This window comes from Bactrocera neohumeralis, chromosome 2 (genome assembly GCF_024586455.1).
Source record: "Bactrocera neohumeralis isolate Rockhampton chromosome 2, APGP_CSIRO_Bneo_wtdbg2-racon-allhic-juicebox.fasta_v2, whole genome shotgun sequence".
NCBI classification, from domain to species: domain Eukaryota; kingdom Metazoa; phylum Arthropoda; class Insecta; order Diptera; family Tephritidae; genus Bactrocera; species Bactrocera neohumeralis.
In genome coordinates, this window is record NC_065919.1 from 72,020,000 (window position 1) to 72,039,619 (window position 19,620).

Here is a 19,620-nt window from a genome sequence, read left to right on the forward strand (position 1 = left end):
GAAAGTGGTGGTACATATCTTTTAAGATTTTAAGTTAGAGACAATTTTTGTGACTTGAGATTTTGCTATTCTGTAAGTGACAGTCACAAAATCTATTACATTTCATTATTCAGAGATGTTTTTACATTTGAATGAAAATAAATATGTCGATAACAAATATTAAACTTTTTACAACATAGTCAAAAAACGTAATTACCAATAAAAAATAAAAATATATGTTGACTTTGTTTCATAATATTTACGAAATTTCGATTAAAATATATGATGATCTCTATTCAGTATATTCAAAATTGCAAACAAGAGTTCTTTTTAGTTTTGTGACTTGCTAACTATCAGGTCTCAAATTTGAGTCAATATTTTGAGATTAACGCTAGAGACAGTTTAGTGAATAGTAACTAGTCACAAATTGAGACTTTACCTCAAAATATCTCAAATAGAGACTAGAAACTGTTTACAGAATTCCACTTTAAAGCTCATTATAAATATAAAAAATAAGTTGAAGTTTGATTAGAAATACGAAAATACTCTATATTTAAAATGTTTTCATATTTAATGTAAGTTGTAATATTTGCAGAAACTTGTATCCACGACTACAATGAATCTGAAATGTTTGATTGAGCCTTAGGAATTTCATTTGCCTTCAATTTCATTACATTCTGTTCTATGTCAGTGTGTGTGATAGTTATGCGCCATACGTGCTCTAAACTGTTCACGATCTAACACCCACATTTACCGTGCGATTCTGTAACTTGAGACAGTCTCAAGTCTCTAAATTTGAGATTTTAAGTTAGAGATAATTTTTGAGACTTGAGATGATATTGCTATTCTGTAAGTGACAGTCACAAAATCTATTACATTTCATTATTCAGAGATGTTTTTACACTTGAATGAAAATAAATATGTCGATAACAAATATTAAATTTTCTATAACATAGTCAAAAAACATAATTATCAATGAAAATAAAAATATATGTTGACTTTCTTTCATAATATTTACGAAATTTATGTAAAATTGATTTATTTTTAACCTTTTCGTGTTTGAGTTGCTTACAAAATATAAAAAAATGACAATCGATTAAAATATATGATGATCTCTATTCAGTATATTCAAAATGGCAGACAAGAGTTCTTTTTAGTTTTGTGACCTGCTAACTACCAGGTCTCAATATTTTGAGACTAACGCTAGAGACTGTTTAGTGAATAGTAACTAGCCTCAAATTTAGACTTTGCCTCAAAATGTCTCAAATAGAGACTAGAGACTGGTTACAGAATCCCGCTATTACTTATACAATAACAACGTTTATATTTCGCTAAAAAAACATTGGAAAAGTGAACACCTCTACCATTCATTCAATAAGTCTGCGAGATATCGAATGTCATGCATGCGAGTACTATATGTCAAAACAGTTACGAAGGTGATTTTTAAGTACGTAGAATGGAATAGTAGATTTACTGTAGATAGCTTAGGCACTATAACTAAAGTATTGCTTACAATAGCACAAAAAAAACGCATACAATAACAACCGATGATGAACATATCCAGACCTTTCCGCGAAAATATCGTAAATCAATACCAAAAACAAGAAAAAACGTTAACTTCGGTTGCACCGAAGCTAAATACCCTTCACAGGTGCTTTGCAAGCCCTTGATTCCGATCGTTCGGTTTGTATGGCAGCTATATGCTATAGTGAGCCGATCTGAACAATTTCTTCTAATATTACATTATTTCTATAATCAATAACTCATACCAAATTTCGTGAAGATATATCGTCAAATGAGGAAGTTTCCCATGCAAGCATTTGATTCCGATCATTCAGTTTGTATGGCAGCTATATGCTATAGTAACCCAATCTGAACAATTTCTTCGGAGATTACATTGTTGCCTTAGAAAATAATTTATACCAAATTTATTTCCATACAATAACTTGATTCCGATCGTTCAGTTTGTATGGCAGCTATATGTTATAATGATCCGATATCGGCAGTTCCGACATATGAGCAGATTCTCGAAGAGAAAATGACGTTTGCAAAATTTCAAAACGATATCTTAAAAACTGAGGGACTAGTTCGTATATATACTGACAGACAGACGGACGGACAGACAGACGGACATGGCTAAATCGACTCAGCTCGACATACAGATCATTTATATATGTATATACTTTGTATGGTCTCCGGCCCTTCCTTCTGGGTTTTACAAACTTCGTGACAATATTAATATACCCTGTTCAGGGTATAATAAATGTTTATAGAGAAATTTCAATTAATTCATATTAATTTTATTTTTGATGCTCGATATTATGTCATATAATTTTATTTAGAACATTGCACGAACTTAAGCACACTCCCTCGTACTCATACCTCATACTCATATGTTCATGCACTTGCATAGAATAGTGCATCAGCTGATTGCATACTCAGTTTCTCAATATGAATTCCTGGAAATTCAAAGCGTGCCTCTGTAATTGCAACAATTTATTAATTTAAAAGAATTTACGAAAAGTAGGTCAAAACACGTTTGTGTGCATGTGTGCTTGTTATTGAATGCGTCCGATTAGTTTTATACTTAATTTACATGCAATGCATTTTTAGTGCAAAGTATGTATATAAAATATACATAAAAATCTTCATATACTATGTATACATATGTAAATATACTGACGCATATTCCTCAATAATATACTATATTTACACAAACATACATACATAAATTCCATACTCCAAATATAGTATATTCATATTCAGTAAAATGTTGTTATCATTGAATTTCTCGTAGTAAGAGCTGTGATTCAATAAAAATACATATACACGCTCACAAGTTTTGCAAAAATCAAAACGAAAAAAAAAACAAGAAAGGAGGGGCTCAGTTCTGGTGCAACCCAACATCTTATACACTTGCAAATTGCACGATTCAAAGCCAGGGAAACGTCTTAAGGTGCATAGGATCTGAATCCAAGCAATTATACATATTCTACAAAACGTTTGTTAGAATAACGAAAATCATAATACATACATATATAGTATATACATGTATGTACATATATAGCATATGGGAGTTGGGGTTACAAGGATTCCCGGTTTTATAAAATTCTACAACACTTCTAAAATATTGTCCTAAATTTTTAAGTTGATCCGAGTAATACTTTCGAAGATATGTACCTTGAAAAGTAGCCTTGAAAAGATGCGCGCTCGAGGTCTGCTATGTATACTTGTGTAGTCCCTTAAAACTTTAAATGCGTTTTTGTCGAAACTGTGTTTTTGAAGTCAGTTGGGAAGATTTCTCGCGAACTACTCAAACGATCTTCATGAAATTTTTCACAAGTTTTTGAGATACAATTCTTAAAAACTTGGACGAAGGATTTTTTACAACTTTCTGAAGTTTTAATTTTTTTTGGGAAAAATATCTGGCAAAACTCCAATTTTCATAAGTTACGGTTCTAATTAAAACACGTTTTTTTCACTTTAGATGATCCTGTAAGGAGTTCTCCTGCCAACGCAGGCGCAACTTTTTTACGAGGAGGCACCGGAAATGGCGGCGCAATGGCCGAGTTTAAGATATTTTTTTTCCAAAAATTTTAGAATTTTTTTGTGAATAGTGTATGTTTGAAACAATGTAAAATTCTAATAAAATATTTCATTTTTTATATGAGAAAAAAATGGTTGAAAAAGGCAGTTTTTACCCAAGGAAACCCATGCAACCCCTAAAGTCAACCGGATGTTATTTATTTGAAATATAGAATGTTTTCGAAAAGTTGTATCCATTTTAGGCATAAAGATACACCGTTCAGAGTAAAACACGTTCTCTCATTTTCATTGAGATAACTCACATGTTCGCCGATATATGCAGTATAAAGTCACCTGGAAGTTCTATTCGATTCAACCCATTCTTGACACACAGACATACCATGGTGAAGAAGAGATTATCTCCCTTATTTCCATATTCCATATTTCTCACACGTTGACCGATATTTGTGGTAAAAAGTCAACTATAGGTACTGGGGTCCAAATATTCGATACCTAAGGGTTTGAACAGTTTTTGTTGGATTTGGACAATTTTTGGTCATAAGGTGGCATACTCTAAAGGCATTGCTTATTGATTTGTACACTGGAAAGGAAAGAGTCAGATGGCATGGTGATATATGGGAAGTGGGCGTGTTTGCAGTCTAATTTCGACCATTTTCGCATTGTGACATAAGGCTATTAGGAGAATGCCACACACCGAATTTGGTAGAAATCGGTCGAACAGGTACTGAGATATGTGATTTTACCTAAAAGTGGGCGGTGCCACGTCTGTCGTCCAATTTTTACACCGGCTCGTATAAAGCTTTCCCATACCATCTCGGACGTAACATTTGATGTCTCTGGCATATTTAATTATTTAAGTAGTTTTTAACGGGGTTATCATCCGATTTCATACATTTTCACACTGTCGGTAATAGTTCCAAAGGTGAACAAAACTATTATACTCTGTAGCAAGTGTGGTTGCAAGAGTATACAAATATATTAGAACGTTGTTGTATAGCTTATTTGAATTAGACATTTTTATTCATAGTAATGCAAGGGTTAAATCGCGTTTGTTTTAAATTGTGTATTTACGAGGCTTTTGTACTTTATTGCACATTTTTGTTTTGTTATTGTCATTCGCAAGTGAAAGTGTACTGATAAATTGCACACAAGTATTTGTTGAATACACAATTTGTATTGTTCACTTTGAATAGCTGCAAAAGTATAACAAATAATGTAAAATGTAAGTACATATACATATGTACATTTAAATACACTCCAGTTTATATTCTTGAGCGTCATCAGAAAATAAATAAAAAAATTCACTGTTTTTTATTTGACCAAATACGCCGCTAAGCGAAAGTAATTACATAAGACTGAGCAGATACAATAATCTCGTTTGCTTTATAAAGACATAGAACGTAAGAACACGTAGTATTTTGAAGCTAATGGGCCAGTGCGTCATGCTATCGATACTTAAATATGGTATACTATTTTGAGTTAAGACAACGCTGAAATATGTCTTTAAATATGATGGTATATGTATGTGGTCATCTAATGGTCCGTCATTTGTACCTAGCTGGTAAATCACCTTATTTACCTGATCTCTCCAACGGAGTGGAGGTCTTCCTCTTCCTCTGCTTCCCCCGGCGGGTATTGCGTCGAATACTTACAGAGCTGAAGCGTTTTCAACCATTCGAACGACATGACCTACGCTTTGCTGAACTATGTCAATGTCGACGTTTAACTCGTACAGCTCATAGTTCCATCGAATACGATATTCCCAGTTGCCAATGCGCAAAGTACCAAAGCATCTTCCGCAGAACCTTTCTCTCGAAAACTCTTAACGTCGACTCATCAGATGTTGTCATCGACCATGCCTCTTTACTATATAGCAGGACGGAGGTGATGAGTCACTTGTTGAATTTGGTCTTTGTTCGTCGATAAAGGACTCTACTTCTGAATTGCCTACTCAGTCCGAAGTAGCACCTGGTCATTCAGCGTTGGATTTCGAGGCTGACATTGTTGTTGGTATTAATGCTGGTTCCAAGATAGTTGGAATTATTTATGACTTCGAAGTTATGACAGTCAACAGTGACGTGGGAGACAAGTCGAGAGAGCGAAGACTGTTTGTATGATGACAGCAGATATGTCGTCTTGTCCTCGTTCACTGGTCTGGTAGTGCTCCGCTTCTTTTTCCAACCTGGAGAAAGCAGAACTAACAGCGCGGGTGTTGAGGCCCGGCATACTCCAGCAGCTGAAGACTCTTATAAAATATTGTACCTGTTCGATTAAGTTCTGCAGCTCGAACTATTTTCTCCAGCAGCAGATTGAAGAAGTCGCACGATGGGAAGTCGCCTTGTCTGAAACCTCGTTTGGTATCGAACGGCTCGGAGAGGTCCTTCCCGATCCTGACGGAAAAGTTTCGTATCCATATGTTAATTAGTAAGTGTTTAGCAGATATTGGTTTAAGACGCGAAAAGTTTGTCTGGTGATTTTTAACAGCACGACTACAAAATCATTGCAGAAGTGTTTTGGGGAGTCTACTTTATCTCAAACATAAATTTTTCAGTGGCACTAAGCATTTAGTGAAGATCGTGAAGTTATCGAAAACTTGCCTCTTGCGATTTGTCCATCCAGCTCTGTTAAGACGATAGCATCGAAAAAGTTAAATAAACGAAGCTTGAAAATCGTCGTGTTGGCACCTCAGAGGATCTCAACCCATAAAAGATGGATCGACTAAGCACAATTCGGTTGGTGTTTTGGGTATGAAGCCTGTCAATGTTGGACTCGCTTCTTTTGCAAAAATGATGTGGAGGACGCAAAAGGGTTTGCTTGACAACGTAGCATTACTTTATGAATCTAACGTCGAAACTAGCCAACAATGGGTTGAAATAGAAAAAAAAATAAAATTCACTGATAGCATTAAAGGCCATCCTTGGTCCTTGCTTATAACACGTGTAAAAAAAAATTGGCTTAAGCGTTGGTATATTTTCTCAAAAAGAACCTATCTTGAAGGCAATAATAGATATTGACTTAAAATCCGTTCCCACGACAGGCAGACAAACTCCAAGTAAGCGGAACGGACTCAGGTTTTTATCCGGCCAAGGACAATCCAACTAGGCATCATTTCTCGAAATTACTGCAGAAATGCTTTTAGCCGCTTCTGCAACTGCAACGACTGTATTCAATTATGTGAAAATTATTTCTCTTGTCAGTCCAAGTCAAATTTCTTTAGCTGCTATTTTACCCATGAACGAGTAATATCTTGTTTTTGCAAAAACTGTGCTCATTAAAACGTTTTGTCACACATTCTAGTCAACTGCTTTGTAATTAACATATTTTCGATTTAATTACACAGTCGGAAGTATACCGTAGACAGTTCCCTTCAGATTCCTACTCGGTATATTTTCTCACACAATTTTATCTACATCACCAAAAGTTATCTCAGCCATGACAAAAAGTGCATAAAGTTTAAAAAGCGATATAATTATCAATGTCTCCAGTGCGCAGGCGCGCCTAAGCACATACGAACTTTTGTATGTAGTAGGTATGTATGTATGTATATAAGACAAATATGCCTACATCGCTGACTTAATACAAATGACAATTAGATGAATTACAAAGTGGACACCTTACGCTCCGCGCCTTACTCCTCCCTTTACTGGAATAATCTGTGAAACTATCAGCTTAGTTGATAGCGACCGAGAACGCTAGCTATGCTTTAGCTATGTGGCGAGAAACGCGGTGTCTTTAATGTTAAGATCTTTAAATATTTGTTAAGCATCTTAAAAGCTATGCCTGCAGCGGCACACAAACAAGCCGCCGAGTGCAATATCTATGAGTGCAGGCGCATGAGCACGTACATATGTACATCCATAGAGACTATAGCGGAGAATTTTATTTACTACGTGTGTTTATGTGTGTCTACAGCCTAAAGTCTATTGGGTGCTTTGGCTAACAAATTCCTCAAATGTTGATTATTTTCCTGTTTATAAATGCGATAATTAATTGGAGCCTTCAGCGCTTCCACACACCCGGAGTGATGGGTCAGTGGCTGCTGGCTGCCGGCTGGTAGCTGGTGGCGAGCGTTTGCTGGCTGTTCACCGTTGACTGCCGATGACTGATGCCTTGTGGCAGTGACTGCCATGCCGGTCCAAGTTGTTGGATGGATATGGATTTTTTTTTTTTTTTGTTTTTTTTTCGGCAGTGTCCGTTTAAGTGCGACCCACGCATTCGCTGAGGCGCTCCTGACAGACAATTAACGTTGTGATTTGCACTGCTTCGCTTCGGCGCGCAGCCGGATGTTGTACGTATGCAGCAAGGTATATTTGTTTTAGGTTCAGGTCATAAACGTATGTGACTGTGTCTCTCTACTCATATGTAAATTCCTTTCCTGTTTGTGCTTTTTTTTACCAGTAATCAGCGTAGCTAGCGGACTTCGCTGTAATTTGCGTTTTGTTATTGTTTTTCTTTCGCGAAGAATATTGAATCTGCTGCTGCTTCGGTTAAAGTTGAATCAGCCGAGCGCAGCGGTATAGAAATTAATTCGGTGCATTGTTTCATTTTAGCACTTTTCGTTGTTCTTGTTGTTGTTTTTTACAGTTTATGCCGGCGTTTTGCGGATGTGCCCGTCCTACGTTGAGTTCCCTCCCCGCGTAACGTTTTCATTATCATTACAGGCATGCGCCAGAGGCGCTGCGAATGCCAACATTAATAAGATGCGCAACAACAACAAACAATGAGTCTTTGCAAAAACAATAACATCGGCCACAATGCAAACGCACACACACACACACACACATGTACTTGCGTACATTCATTACTTCTTTGTGTAGTCCAAATGAAAATTCGCATGTAAATATACAAATTTGCCACACATACATACATAATTATAATCAAATGTGTTCATACACACATATATGTATATACATATGTACATATTTACTTGTATGTGGTATGGTCGGGTGTAAGGAGCAATTTTTGCGCGTTTATCGCCGGCGCGGATCAACGCAAAGGTCACAGTACGTTGGGTTCATTTGCAAATAATAGGCGTGACAAGTGCGTTACGCTCTGTTGCGTGTCGTAATCGAGCATCGGCGACAGCGTCGGTCACAGCCTCAATTTGTGCTCCAACTTTCGCAGCTTTTAATACCTATTGTGCCTGAATTCCAACATTAAAGTCACACAAATTATTCTGTTCGCCGCTAAAGATAATTACAAGATTTTGGGAATTTGTTGTTTTGTTTGTTGTTATTTTGCTTCTAAGAACCTTTTGTATTTGCAACAAAAATGTTGAAATTAAATTTAGTGACAACTTCGAAATTCCTCGTCCGTCGCAGTATAGCAGTTGCTTTTATAATTTCGGCTGTCATTCAATGTGTTGCGGACACGCATGCGCAGTCTTTCATTATTGCCCTGGCGGAGAGAATGTTGTATTAGCATATATAGTATGAGTATTCATAAATATGCTTAATATACGTTATACATTTATTTATGGTTTTATAAGTGATTACATAAGTTTGTACATGCAGATACATGCACTAGGGTGGGTCAAAAAAAGCTATGTTGGTTTGCTTGGTACTATAAAAAATATGTTCTTCGTCCCTTCTAAGAAAATCGCTCTAAGTATGACCACTTAATTATAATGGAAAAATCTTCCACCAGGCAGTAAACTACTAGTATCTGTTTTTATTATCTAATAAAAAAAATATCTCCTTTCATAGATTCTATTGCGAATGATCTGCAAAATTATGTCTTATTATTTTTTTTAAATTTTGTTAATTTTTTTTTCGTTAATTGTTTGTCGATGGTTATCTCGTAAATGTTTAACTTAATCAAAAAATTATAAAATAATTGTTTGTAGAGCAGTCAAATTCCTACGAAACAGTTAGTTTCGCTATTTAAAATAGTTTTATCCATTGAGTTATAAAATTTATAAGAAAAAGAAAAAAATTTCAGAAAATAAACTGCAAACTGTTAATACCTTAACCGATTAGGTTTACGAAAAAACTATGATCGACTTTTTTTTGAAAAGCATTCAAAAGAGCATGCAAAATATATAAAAAATATAAAAAGAGACTCTCTTAGAGTGGTCTAAAAATTTATTTTTCAGAGTACCAAGCGAAAAAAGATTGATTTGTTTTCACCCACCCTAATACACACATATGTAACAACATTTCTACAGTGGCGTCAATAAAATATGCAACTTAAAGCGGAATATTAACATTTATATCATGTCTTTTTATAAAAAATAACAGTAAATTGTCAATATCTTTGATTTTTGAAACTTCTGATTACTACACAATTACGAGTATTATGTGGCCTTTAAACAAGAAAAAACGTTAACTACGGCTGCACCGAAGCTAATAAACCCTTCACAAGTGCATTTCTTTACTAACTATGTGTTCGGTTTGTTTGGCAGCAAAATGCTATAGTTAAACGATCTGAACAATTTCTTCGGATATTGCATTGTTGCCTTAGAAAATAACCTGCGCAAACTTTTGTGAAGATACCACATCAAATGCGAAAGTTTTCCATACAAGAACTTCTTTCCGACCGTTCGGTTTGTATGGCAGTTATATGCTATAGTTAACCGATCTGAACAATTTCTTCGGAGATTACATTGTTGCCTTAGAAAATAACCTGTGCCAACTTTTGTGAAAATACTTTGTCAAATGTGAAAGTTTTCCATATATGAACTTGATTCGGATCGTTCAGTTTGTATGGCAGCTATATGTTATAGTAATCCGATATCGGCAGGTCCGGAAATGAGCAGCTTCTTGAAGAGAAAATGACGTTTGCAAGATTTCAAAATGATATCTTCAAAACTGAGGGACTGGTTCGTATATATACAGACATACGTAAAGACGGACATGGCTAAATCGATCGAAGGCTCAACATACTGATCATTTATATATTTATATACGTTATAGGATCTTCCTTCTGGGTGTTACAAACTTAGTGAAAAACTTAATATACCCTGTTCAGGGTATAAAAATTAAAAGCCTTAAAGGCATGTTTTAGTTTTTAAGTTCGATGTACCAATGCCCAGCATAAAGGTTATACATTTTAGATAACACTGCTCCGTTTAATCTGCTTCATCAGTCTGCCTTAAAACTACCGGTTTTTCTCAACACTACATTTTTGAAATGTTCGGAGATAAATGATCCAAATTGATCGCAATAATCTCACTTTATGCAAGTTCTCTATGTTGTCATAGTACAATAAGAGGTGGAATGAAAAATTAGCCCTAACCTTCAAAAGATACGCGTGCAAATTTAAAAGCTGTCGAACTATTGATTTATGAGATATATTTTGAAGGGAAGAAATTTGATAGTTTGCAAAAAATTGATAAACAGGTATGTCGTGTGTTAAAAAAAATTGCTTCTTGGTGAAAAAAGTAAACGTAGTAGTAGTTTGAGGTGTTCAATCGTGATAAAGCCGAATTTTTGCTTCGATATGTGACAATAAATGAAACTTGGTTCCATCATTTCACACTGGAGTTCAATCGACAATCAGCCGAGTGGTTTATTGAGGCTAAAGACAATTTTTATTATACAAATGATATTGAATTATTTTATAACGGCTATAACCATTGTCTCGCGCTCGAAGGTAACTATTTAAACGATAAAATAAAATTTTATCAAAAATAATTTTTCTGTATTAGCTTACGAACTCTTAAGTCCAGCTGTTTATATAGTCTAAATTCTAAGTATTGTTTTTTTTTGCAACCGAAGGTCATATTAGGGACAATATGTGGTAGAGCATTATTTTGCAGTATCACTGCAGCTATGAATGTTTTTTTTTTTTTGAGGCTAGGGTTCAAATGGAACTGGAAAAATATTTAATTATTTTGAAACATTTCTCTGTGTGTTCGAAAAATACACCTTGAATGTACATACTATATAAAGTGAGTATGCCCTCTCAACTTTCAAACGATTTTTTTTAGTTCCAAAAATTGCCATGGAAAAATCGGAGGCATATATGTATATACGTACAAATTTTACATCCAATAGACCTAAGTCTGGTAAATGCATAGAGGCTTATGCCATGCCCACCACTGTATGTATATTTAAATTATAATAATTATTTGTACTTACTTGTCAAACCAAACTGAATTAGTATAAAGAGGTAAGACATAATGGCCGATAATATGACTAAGATGAACTCATTGTTGAGGTGAAAGAATCCCAACACCTTAATTTCGAGGTTTTCCACTTTGCGTTGGCATATGAACGTCTCAACCTACAATATTACGGCAATAAAAGAAAATTTAGAATAATTTAAGGAAAGCATTATAAATGTTCACATACATGTGTACATACATACTACGTACATATACATATGTATATATTTATATTTGATTTTCCTGCAAAAAATTGCGACAAGTCCGGGATGCGTAAGCGATTAGTCACAAAGACGCATGTAACTAATGATACTTTTGACATTTTTGTACAGAAAAAATATTCCTTTTTGTTTAACCATGTTCTATGCAAACACTAATTGTACCCTTTTGTATCCGAAAGCCTTAAAGAGGATAGTAATCGTTAAATATCTTATAAGAGGGTAATTTCTGATATGTGGTAATATTGAAGAGAAATATGAACAAAGATTCAACTAACTTATCTGCAACTATACCCTAAAGGTATTCACCTACCTAATAGGTATACCTAATTATATTCTAAAGATACGAGCTGGATACTAATTCATTCAATTTCTGTTGTGTATGTTACAAAGTTCTTACTCACAAGTATTCTCTTATAAGAAGCTTTTTCATTGTATAAATCAACTAGGAGGTTAGAGATTATGGAACAACTGTTACTATAAGGAAGCCTGGGGTTACTAGGAGCATGGCAATGCCCTACAATTTACTTTGCTAAGCACACATGTCACACTTTGGCGATCATTGGCGAATTGACCTTGCTTTTTATTCTCTCTATGCTTCTCTGTTTTCAAATTTTTAATATTACATATACCTAAACTTACGCTTTCATCCCAACGCGCATCGATATCTGAGCAGACCAGATCCAAATTGAGCAAATCGGTCAGCTGTGACTTCTGCACTACACCGTCAGTGCTAAATATTAAGAAAGCCAAGTTGCAAAACTTAAAAACCGTGGAGAAAAACGCCATTAAATCCACATAACCCGTTTCGATAAATCGCGATATAAAGCGATGCATAAGCATCAGTATGATCACAAAGTTGTAGTAAATGTAGTAAAGCACTTGCCAGCGAAAAATGTGATGAAACTCTTTGGTCAACTCATATAAAACCGAATAAATATTGTTGCTGTCGTCGATGCTTTCCGAGCACAAGCACAATTCTTTCATACGTTGATGTTTACTTAAACGCTGTTGCGGCTCTTCCGATTCAATTCGGCTCATCCTTTCAAGCATCCGCTCCAGATGTATAGCCATTGCAATGTACATTTGTCTGATGACCATAAAGCCCACGAAACAACAATCCAATATATATATTGTGCTTAACCAAAGATAAATGCCTGCTAAAAAACTCATCAGTCCTGTACCTTCGACCAGTAATGGAATTTCATATATCAGTCCGAAAGCGCTAAGTAGAAATTTCAATATGACAGATATTACAAATGTGCGTCCCAGTATCTGTTCAACGCCTGACTTTGTTGAAATCCTTTCGTACATATTAACGAGTTTATTGATTATTTGAAATATTTTTCGTTCCGAACACTCATGTATAACAAACGACATTATCGAGAAGAGTGTTACAGTTGTCACTTGCACATCGGCAAAAAACATTAGGAATGAGTTGCCTATATATTGCATATATGGTGCCATCATTTTTGGTATCAACGACGCAAAAATCATAGAAAGCCAAAGGCGCCATATAATTCTTATAATGCGAATCCAACGCTTTCCTTGACGTAACTCCATCTTTTGTTTCTGCAATTTCCAACCGAACACACTCAAGAGGTGTCCATACTTGTAGAGTACTCTAAGCAGGCGGTACGCGAAAAGCTCAGTGCGATTGTACTGCGGCATAGTTAACCACAAACTGAGCTGTTCGAAGGGTCGCCGTGCTGCGTACACCCCAATGAGGAGAAGTTGGCAGGAAAAGGACGATGTATGTATCGTACTATGTTCAATCTACTACAGTAGCCGACACTCTGTTGCTTATTTTACTAATTAAATATAGAGATTAGATGCCTGCGATATGGACTCATGACCATTGCTGTGACCGTGTATACCATAGTTGGCTAGTCAACGTTTGGTGTTCAGGGAAAAGTAATACACAAACATCCTCATAAGTATATTATTATTTTGGCGATAGATTGAAGATTTCGGTTATCCTTGTTAACTCATCAGTTTTTAAATGAAAAACAATTAATTTAGTTACACATGAACTTGTATCTATTATATAACACGGAGTACAACATCAAAATGACCTGGAAGAGGACTAGTTTACAACTAGAGTTCCCTAGCAAAAATGAACTACTCCGAGAGTGGCCAGACTTTTCTCAATTATAAACCAAATTTAAATTTTTGTGTAGTTATTTTTAAATTAGACAAACCACCGAAAAATTCTCATATTTCAATATCTTTAATTATGGGTATTTATGATTTCGTCCTAGAGTTGCGTCAGCCATAATCGTACTCGCATTTCTGAACGAATTTGACAGTGGACATTTTGTAAGGTTCAACATGTAAAAAACATCAGTTACTTGTGCAAAAAAAGATGGCTGCCTTATTCGTTAGTTCGTTGCTTCTTACTATTGAGAATTTAGTTTATAACTAGTTCTTCTGACTGCAATTTAGTAATAATATAATTTGTATACAAGTATATGCAGTGTTTGTCGGTGCCATGATACCTTTATAGGGTCTTCAGCTACGTTGTCAAGAAATTGGTTAATGTTTTGGGTATGAAGCGAGTCAATGCCAGACTCGTACCAAAAGAAAATGTGTTGAGTCGATCCATAGCAGATATTGAGATCCTTTGCTGTCTGTGTACCATAAAGTCAACACGACGAACACTAACAGAGATGGATGGACGACTCACATGAGGCAAATTTTCGATTATGAAAGCACTGATGCCATGATTCTATTAGAAACACAAAACAAGAGCAAACTCTTTGTTAATTTTTTTTCACACGGGTTGTAATAGTCTAGGGGAAATTCCTAGCAATTAGCACGGAATGGAACAGACCGGGTGAAATTTGAGCAGATGGTATTTGTATATAAAATCAATCAGACATTCGGAGGCAGTTGATCTTTTAAGACTATTAAATTGTCGAACCAAATCTAGGAAGGAACTTTGTAAAAAATGTATTAATAATTGGATTATATTCTTGGACTTTCTCTAACATGTGGGACCAAAGCGGGCTTCTCTAAGCAAGAATTTGTAATGAAAGTCGGGTTATTGGCTGTTCAAATGCCTAATTAACCTCTTTTAGATTGGTAATATTGCAATACCAAAAGCTCCGTCAGAATCGGGAAGCACCTTTACGAGGCGACTTTCTATCGTGCGACTTCTTCAATCTATTGCTTGAGAAAATAATGCGAGCTACAGAGCTGAGTCGAGAAGGCACAATCCTTTATAAGAGTGTAAGTCTGCTGGCGTATGCCGATGATATTGATATCATTGCCCTCAACACCCGCGCCGTTAGTTCTGCTTTCTCCAGACTGGATAAGGAAGCGAAGCAAATGGGTCCGGTAGTGAACGAGGGCAACACGAAATATCTTCTGTCATCAAACGAACAGTCATCGCACTCTCGACTTGGCTCCCACGTCAATGTTGACAGTCATAACTTCAAAGTTGTAGATAATTTCGTCTATCTTGGAACCAGTATTAACACCAACAACAATGTCGAACTCGAAATCCAACTCAGAATAACTCTTGCCAACAGGTGCTACTTCAAACTGAATAGTGAATTGAAAAGTAAAGTCCTCCCTGGACGAACATAGACCAAACTCTATAAGTCACTCATTATTCCCTCTAAATGGTGCAGAAGCGTGAACGATGACAACATCTGATAAGTCGACGTTACGAGTTTTCGAGGGAATAGTTCTGCGAAAGATTTATGGTCCTTTGCGCGTTGGCCACGGCGGAGCTGTATGAGATATACGACGATATTGAAATAGTTCAGCGGATTAAGAGACAGCGGCTACGTTGACTAGGTCATGTTGTCCGAATGGTTGAAAACATTCCAGCTCTGAAAGTATTCGACAGTACCCGCCGGGGAAGTAGAGGAAGACCTCTACTTCGTTGGTGAGATCAGATGAAGAACGATCTGGCTGCATTTGGTATCTAAAATTGGCGGCAATTTGCAAAAAAAGAAACGATGACACGCTGTTGTGGACGTAGCTATAACCGCGTAAGCGGTGTCTTCCCCAGTAAATAAGAAGAAGAAGATATTGCACTTTATTAAATTATTTCTAATAGCTTCGACACTCTATCAGATTCGAAGTTTTTCCTAGTAAGGATTTCCTACGCAAATTAGCTCCTACGTGTTGGAGTCTAATTTTTATTATACTTCCAAAAATTGGCAACTTGGTTTCTACAACATCCGACATTGAAAATGACGGTCTGGAGAGGTCTATTAAGTAGTCAACCTGAATAAAATACCAAGAAAAATATGTTTGTACTTCCAAATAATGTCTGTAAATATACAAAAATGTTTAGTGCTGTTATAGTGTAATTGAATAGGCACATTCATATATACCACATATCAAATGCTTATGCTACAATGGCAGAGACTATTTTTCAGGCCATCAAGCTGCGGCTTTCACCAGCACAAGTTTCACAGAGATATTACTGGTTTTTATTCGCCAAAGAAATCGCTTAGAACAAAGACTACTATGCATTTGAAACCAGGAAGTGTAAGGCTATTAAGCCATGCAACGTCTTGTGGAAAACTTGCTCATACAACTTTCTTTGACAATTGTGTTCACCAGTTCGCTCGTGTGTGCTGGAAACCGCTTCCACTGAGGTTTTGCATAGACTTTATCGAAGTTTTCGCGCAAATTTTGCCAAAAAGAGACTTTCAAATGGAAACGACTTGTGTGTGCATACATGTTTATGTGTATATGTACATATGTATGAATACAAAGGTATATTTGTGTTTGAATTAAGTTTGAATCCTGTTCGAACAGTAGCAGCGAATAAACCGAGTTGCAGTGCAATAACTAGTGTTTGTATGGGTATAAGTATGTATGTATGGATATGTGTATACAGTGGTTTCAAATACGAACACTACCGCTTTTCCAAGCTATACATTATTTTATCGCTTCTTGGCGTATCCGTGTATCTGTTGATTGTATGTACAAGCATCGAAAGCGCTATTGCTAGGCATAACTGGTTTGCTGTAATGCCAGAGACCATAGACTTGCTGACTTTTTATGATTTATATACATACATACATACATACATACATACATATTTATATGTTTGTCACAAGAGTTTGTTGTGCCTCTCTATGCAGCATTATATGCTTGTATGTGTGTAAGTGTATGCAGTTTGCACAGATTATCTGGTGAATTGCAACGGCAGTGGCAACCTCAGTTGACGGCACCGCATCTTTGGCGAATTGCCGCCACTAGGAGTTGCAGTTTATATAGCGCAACCAGTTCTTTGGCTGCACCGCAACACAGCGCCATGCGGCGCACTCGTTGTGGTTGCTCTATGACTTAGCGGTTACGAGAGCGCCTAGGCTTAAACAGATACATTCATATGTATGTATATGTATACAATATACGCAAAGCTATGAACTGCAAGTTGTGGTTTAGCTTTTAGTTTAAATCACAATGAAAAAAATTTCTATTTTTCGAAGGTACTTCCTTATTTCTTAATAATTATTATACCCTGTATAGTGTATATTAAGATTGCCGCGATGTTTGTAACACAAACAAAAGATATACATAAAGTATAAAAAAGGTGATCGATTTCAAGGTTCTCTACTTTTTTTGTAAGAAAAAAACACAGAAACTTCAAATTTAATGGAAAATGTTTATTATCATTCGAAGGAACATTCTTTGGCATTTATTTTTTGAAGATTATCTCAAATCTCAAATGTTGTCAGCTGGTCCATCCGTTGAGTACAATTTTCGATAACTCGTTCGAGTTTTTCTGCTGGTAATTGGCGAATGACACGCGTGTTGTTTTGCTCCAAGACCTGAATCGAAGCGGGATTGTCCGCATAGGCTTTAGAGTTTCCATATCCCCACATAAGAAAGTCTAACGGTGTGATATCACACGAACTTGGTGGCCTATCGACCGGCTCAAAACGTGAAATTATATGCTCACCGAAGTGTTCTCTCAATGAATCCATTGATTAATGCGATGTGTGGGAAGTTGTTGATCACGAGCTTCAATTTCAGGCATCAAATAATCGATTCTCACTGGCATCCTTTTTGAAGAAATATGAAGCGATAATTCCACGGGCTCACAAGCCCCACCAAACCGTTGTTTTTTCTAGATGAAATGACAGCTCTTAAATCTCTGCAGGCTGCTCTTCGTCCCAAATGCGGCTATTTTGCTTCTTTACATACCCATTGAGCCAGAAATTCACCTCATCGCTGAAGAAAATTTTACTCGGAAACGATCTTCTTGGAACTTTTCAAGAGTCCATACAATGACCTCTAAAAGCCTTAATCCAATACTAAACAAGTTTTTTAATTTCAGAAAAGGATTTTGATAGCTGAACTAAGCGCGGATATTTGTCGTTGCTTGCTGTGGTTTCTACATAGGGACTTTATTCCTGGCGACACAGATATTCGTGTCTTACCTGACCATTTTTAAATGCGTACATTGATTTCTGCAGCTGCCACACGCACGTGCTTACCTTTCTAGGAATAGGTATACGTATGTACGTACACAAAAACCAGATCTAAATAGTGCAAACCGCAATGATGATACACAGACAATGTTGATATGAAGCTTCAGCAAGTGCATGCACCTCTGAGCGTAAACATGTTAGTTTGTAGTCCCCGTATAAATGTGTGTTTGTCATTGCAATTGAAGTACATGAAATAATTGCAGCTAGTACTTATTTTAACCTAACACAACGCGCCCTCTCAAATCAAGCTATCCAATGATAATATTACACACATACATGAATACCATATTTTTTGTGATCGGTGCTGCGTCGATCAGTGTGCTACGTTGACCCCATATCGAATGCGTCTGCGAAATTGTATTGTGTTGTGTTGTGAAAGCAGTCGCTTTACGCAGAGTCATTTCAAAACAACTGCACTTCTCTTCACTGCTCTCCTCTCTGCCGAGATCGGCGATCTACTCATACTCCACTCTTTTCTCTAGTTTACCCGCGCACTCACCGCGTCCTGCTCCACTTTGCCGTAAATCGAATCAGGGAAGACCTAGTGAGGCCAAGCCAGGCCAATGAACTGTGACTGCAGTTTTACAGTGAGTTCGGCCAGTTGGCCGCATGGACTACGTGTTGCAGCGTTCGTTTTTTGCTTTGCATTTTGTTTTTGCAGCAATATTGTAAGCGAATAATTGCATAGGATAGGAGAAGTGCACGTGCACGATTCGACCACAACCACTTTTAGCAACTGGCCATACAAAAACAACAACTACTTTGGACACTAGTTGCTGGATGCTGCTCATAGTGTAAGCTGTCAACATTTGTGGAATGGAAGAAAGCAGAAAATAGTTGGAAAATCAGGACAAACGGACTTTTTATGAAAATCATTTTTATGTATCTCTGTTGGATGTGAAGTTAAGGGGAAATGAGAAATTTTTCACTCTTAGGGATACTTTAAATATAGCAGGTAAAGTGCATCTTATTTTAAATGAAATGGTGAAAATATTTTGAAAGCTTTTCCTGTGAGGTAAATGTCTAAAAAAAATTTTTTTTTGTCAAAATTACGCGAAGCGCGAGAAAAGGAAACCCAAAGGAAATGTTGTTTGTGTGAATTCTTAATTTGATTGATATACTATTTGTTTTATGTGGAATATACTTGTAGAAAGTTATAAAATACATATATATAGCAGTTATACCAGGTTAGGTTAGGTTAGATGGCTTGTCTAGAGAGATCGCTATATGTAGTTCTTTGTGAAACTATAGAAAAGAAGAACTCGTGTGTTCGAACTTATAACTTAGCAAAACGCTTAGTAGCCACCAT

General features: G+C 36.3%; 1 protein-coding gene across 1 annotated transcript; it reads right to left on the reverse strand.

The window, feature by feature from the left end:
- Positions 1 to 2,376: 2,376 nt before the first annotated feature.
- LOC126763574 (gustatory receptor for bitter taste 93a) lies at positions 2,377 to 13,320 on the reverse strand. The gene is made up of 3 exons (XM_050481251.1): positions 12,493 to 13,320; positions 11,607 to 11,751; positions 2,377 to 2,459 (listed from the first exon to the last, which is right to left on the reverse strand). Exons 1-3 carry the CDS (start codon positions 13,318 to 13,320, stop codon positions 2,377 to 2,379), a joined length of 1,056 nt encoding a protein of 351 aa, XP_050337208.1.
- Positions 13,321 to 19,620: the final 6,300 nt, after the last annotated feature.

What these genes read in the sequence shown, in the direction of transcription:
- LOC126763574 (XM_050481251.1), bottom strand. Translation starts at nt 13,320, where the DNA reads ATGATGGCACCATATATGCAATATATAGGCAACTCATTCCTAATGTTT. An exon ending in ATGCGCGTTGGGATGAAAGC is followed by an intron (nt 11,752 to 12,492) that starts GTAAGTTTAGGT and finishes GTAATATTGTAG; the next exon opens with GTTGAGACGTTCATATGCCA. An exon ending in AATTCAGTTTGGTTTGACAA is followed by an intron (nt 2,460 to 11,606) that starts GTAAGTACAAAT and finishes TTGCAATTACAG; the next exon opens with AGGCACGCTTTGAATTTCCA.